General features: G+C 41.9%; 1 protein-coding gene across 4 annotated transcripts in view; it reads left to right on the top strand.

Moving 5' to 3' along the window:
* The first annotated feature begins 1,540 nt into the window (after positions 1-1,540).
* Arhgef6 (Rac/Cdc42 guanine nucleotide exchange factor 6) overlaps positions 1,541-4,543 on the top strand; it is a 110,348-nt gene continuing 107,345 nt past the window's right edge. The window contains exons 1-2 of one of the 4 annotated variants that reach the window (XM_031362271.1): positions 1,541-1,903; positions 3,145-3,228. In XM_031362271.1, coding sequence (XP_031218131.1) covers positions 1,667-1,903; positions 3,145-3,228 — 321 coding nt within the window. In that variant the 5' untranslated portion in view covers positions 1,541-1,666. The remainder of the gene's footprint in view (positions 1,904-3,144; positions 3,229-4,543) is intronic. The other 3 variants (XM_031362195.1, XM_031362348.1, XM_031362132.1) reach the window with 3 other exon arrangements.

The raw sequence follows: 4,543 nt of genomic DNA, 5'->3' as shown, positions 1-4,543 counted from the left end.
ACTACAAAATTATTTCATTGCTACTTCATCAGTGTAATTTTTCTACTGTTATGAATCATAATGCAAACATCTGACTTGTGAAATATATGGTATGTGATCCTCTGAAAGGGTCCTCTAATACTCAAAGGGGTTGAGACCCACAGGTTGAGAACCGCTGATCTAGACTGTGTGTGACTGTAATGAAATAGCGTGTAAATGTTAAAATTATTAAATTGGCCTGGGGCTGTAGCTCAGTTGGTAGATTGCTTGTCTAGCATGTACAACATTCTAGGATCAATCCCAAACACCCAGTAAACTGGATTTGGTTCTTCATGCTTCTAATCCTAGCATCTGGGAAGTGGAGGCAGAAGGATCAGGAGTTCAAAGCCAGCCTCAGCTACAAGAAACTATCCCCATGACTATCACCATCAAAAAACCAGGGAGGCAGGGGACAACAAGAACAGGATTGTGAGACTTAGCAGGAAACAGCTATAATTAACTGGATGCCTCACATACGTGTGGAGAGGTGGTGACGGCCTGCATTTGCCAACATTCAATTAAACTCTGCCTTATCATAAATTTCTCTATAGTATGACTATAGTCATACTAAAATACTATAGTATTTTACCTGGTACTAAAAAATGTTTGACAATAACAGACCTCTCTTGGATGCATGAGCGAGGTTGGTTTGCAGATCACTATTGTAAACGCATAGTGATTGTTGACGACAAGAAGTGAATCTTTCAGTCTGTAGTGTAGACAGAGAACAAGTGCTCTTTTGTTCTCAAGTGCTCTGTCTCCAAGCATATTTCCCTCATTTTCTGTGACTGTGTCTAAGCTTTTGCTAAGGGTACTGCAGCTGGACTGTGGAGTGGAACCAGGTCCAGAAAAAGAATTGCTAAAGAATGCAAGTAAACAGGATGTCAGATGTTATCCTTAGCGTATTTCCCTAAACATAGCTTTTTTGGCTACAAAGTAAAATGCCATTCTTCCAGCTTCTGCTTATACGCAGCGATGGCTGACAGCAGGGACAATCTTCATTTGCTTGGCAAGTTGTCACCATGCGGCTCCACGTGTTTTGTGAGGAAGGCATGATCGTGACACACACTGTCTCTGTGAGATTGTCTGAGGACATCCGGCCATTTCTGGGAGGAATTTTTTCAGTCCACCTAAGTCTTTGTTTGAGCTCTCTTTTACCAGCACAGCTCCCCACGAGACTCAGATCTGTCTGACCTAAGAGCCAGTTGGCATCCTCCTCCTGACAGAAGCCAGATTTTTCACTGAGGCTAGACTGTATTGACAGTGTTTTCCCAGTCTGCCCCATGCGTGTCTCATTTCCAAGGCTCTGTAAAGTGCTGGCTCACTCTGGTTTCCACGAGCACTTGCTGACTTTTCTGCCTCCCCAGCATCCTCCTCACTTCCTTTCCTTACAGCTTCTTGCACTGTTGTACGTGTTCCTCCCTTAAAAAAAAAAAAAAGCCTAATGAGTTTGTTTTGCAAGTTTCAAAAAAAAGCCAGCGATGTTCTCCCAGGAGTTTGTCCATTCCTTATCATCCCTTTCCATATCTTTACGTATGATCTCTGTGGTTTAGAAATCCCACGTTCCACTGTTGTCAGAGAAAAGTTGCCTTAAACCTTTGCCCTGCAAGCACCAGAAGAGCGCTCATAAAAAGGAAGACAGCAGCAGATGCAATCACGGATGTGGCTTAGTCCTCACAGCTGCCCCGAGAGCTGTTCAGAGCGTACGAGAGCCTCAGTCATGAATCCAGAGGAACGCGTTGTGACATGGCTTATATCTTTGGGAGTTCTAGAGTCCCCGAAAAAGACCATCTGTGATCCAGAGGAGTTCTTGAAGTCCTCGCTGAAAAATGGGGTAGTGTTGTGCAAACTCATAAACAGACTTCTGCCTGGCTCGGTGGAGAAGGTAAGGTCATGTTGCTGTGTCTTTGGGATTACTTTCCACCACAGAGCAGCAATAATATCATTCTTGAGATTTTTCTATTGCCGGGTCATGGGAATCCCCGTCTTCAATATCTTTCTAAAAGTTAGACATTTTTATTTACTGTCCCGTACTTTGAAAAAGTCAGAAAACAAAATGTTATTCTTCGGTAATTGACTCCCTGATGTTACCCTACTAAAGCCCTGCTACAGGACTGCCAATCAGGGATGGGAGGACAACCTTATTGTGTACAAGTTTGCTGTGTTTGTGGAGATGCACATTAAACTTCCCCTGTGTGATTTAGACATGTTTTGGACTTGAGTCTGTGGGATAATGGAATAATGTGTGGTAGATCTTTCTGGTGTTTGAGAGTTTGCCTAAAAAATTGATGGAGACTTCCTTGTTTAAAAGAAAAATAAGATTCATTGAAGAAAACTCTATTCACAAGTGTCAATGTTACATAAAACTCCCAAAAAAACCAAAGAGAAACCAACTATATGCATTGAAGGCAATGGGCATTCAAAGTGAAACTAAACCTTGCTTTAAAAAAATTTCAGGATTTTTGAAGTTAAAAGCCCATGTTTTGACAGTGGACGGTATTCTAAAGTAGGTGGTTTTGTGTCATTAAAAGGTAGAGTATTTATGATTCCTTTCTTCAAGTCATTGTGCTCATAACTTAAATAGGGGTCTTTTGCCTTTTGGAATCAGTTCTATGTTTATGGAACAAGTAGACTTACTTAATTTCTTAAATGTGAGAAACTGTGATAAAAATGTGATGCCCTGTCATAGTGAGATATCAACAAATTATCATGAGGAATAGAGGAAGATAATCAAAGTAACCTTCCTGGGCAAAAGCAGGATCTAAACTATATATACACACAGAGGCACGGAACACCCCAAACTGAGGCCGACTGCATTGGTGTGTGTGTGTGTGTGTGTGTGTCTGTGTGTCTGTGTGTGTCTTAGTTTCTCCAATTTGCTAGCACCACAGTCGAGTTGAAGGTATGAGAGAACCTTCTTAAGTAGAAATGGCTTGGAGACATTTGAAACAAAAACCAACCGTTCAGGCATTTGCATCACTTCCTTCAGTGGTTAGTTCTCTTCCTGGATGGAGAGCAGGTCTGCCCTCTGTCTTCCAAAGCCAACTGTGTCTGGTTATCAGCAAAGGTTGACGATAGTTTGTCATGGCTTATCCATCTCCAAGTGACATTTGACTCTTTCCTTAGTATTGTCTGGAACCCCAAACTGAAGCCGATTGCATCGACAACATCAATGACTTCCTGAAAGGATGCGCAACCCTTCAAGTGGAAGTAAGTTTACTTGTCTTGCCTTTTATTTTGCCATTATTTTTTGCTCTCTTAATTAAAATGTCTGCAAGTGTATATGATTGATTTTCACTGCTAGTAGCCACGGAGTAAATAGAGGTAGAGAATCCCCTTAGAGAATCCCCAGTTGAGACTGATGATTCCCAATGGAGTCTTTCAGAACATAATACTAAACAAAGCAAAACTATTGACTGGGCATGGTGGTACATACCTATACTCTGCAACACTAAGGTGATGACGACAAGGAGGTCAGAAGATCAAGGTCATCCTTGGTTTGGGCCAGTCTGGGCTACATGAAAGTATTATTTATTTTAGGTATGTGAATACACTGTAGCTGTATACAGGTGGTTGTGAGCCTTCATTTGGTTGTTGGAAATTGAATTTAGGAACTCTGCTAGCTCTGGCCAGCCCCTCTGGCTCCAGTCAACCCCTCTCGCTCAGTTCCTGCTCGCTCTGGCTCAAAGTTTTATTTATTATTATAAATAAGTACACTGTAGCTGTCTTCAGACACACCAGAAGAAGGCATCAGATCTCATTACGGGATGGTTGTGAGCTACCATGTGGTTTCTGGGATTTGAACTGAGGACCTTCAGAAGTGCAGTCAATGATCTTACCCGCTGAGCTGTCTCTCCAGCCCGAGGCCATAAATTCGAAGGAGAATGGAAAAGGATATGCAGGAGCATTTGGAGGGAGAACAAGAAAGGGAGAAATGCTATAGAAATAATAATAATAATAATAATAATAATAATAATAATAATAAAAGAAACAAAAAGAAATGGCCTTTTAAAGCCCATTAACACTTCTGAACAAAGGAAGGCCTTGAAAACTCCAAGAACCTGGTCTTCAGGCCAAAGCTGTCCTTAAGCAGGATCAGAGGAAGAGGTTTCCTTGCAATGCACAAGGCCCTGGCTTCTGTCCCCAACCCCAGAGCAGAAACAACAAAAAGCAAAAGCAAAACTATGTTGTATTACCCGTGCATGCATAAATTATATTACTGAAAAAGAGGGCAAGCCTTTTGGGTGCTTCTGTGTTGTTTTTGTAGTACTGGGAATGGATCCTTGTCATTTGTGTGCCACACCTTCATGCCCTCTCATAAGCCCTTTGTAAAAGAGACACAGAGATAACCATATCATGATGGTGTTTCAGGGTTAAATGAGATATTGCTTAATTGTGTAGATTTTAGAAATTCAACCTTGAGCCTGGCAGTGGTGGTGCACGCCTTTAATCCTAGAACTTGGGAGACAGAGGCAGGTGGATTTCTGAGTTCGAGGCCAGCCTGGTCTACAGAGTAAGTTCCAGG

The sequence above is a fragment of the Mastomys coucha genome, chromosome X (assembly GCF_008632895.1).
Source record: "Mastomys coucha isolate ucsf_1 chromosome X, UCSF_Mcou_1, whole genome shotgun sequence".
In the NCBI taxonomy this organism is placed as follows: domain Eukaryota; kingdom Metazoa; phylum Chordata; class Mammalia; order Rodentia; family Muridae; genus Mastomys; species Mastomys coucha.
Note: the sequence above shows the minus strand (reverse complement) of the source record. Positions and strands in the feature narration are given on the sequence as shown.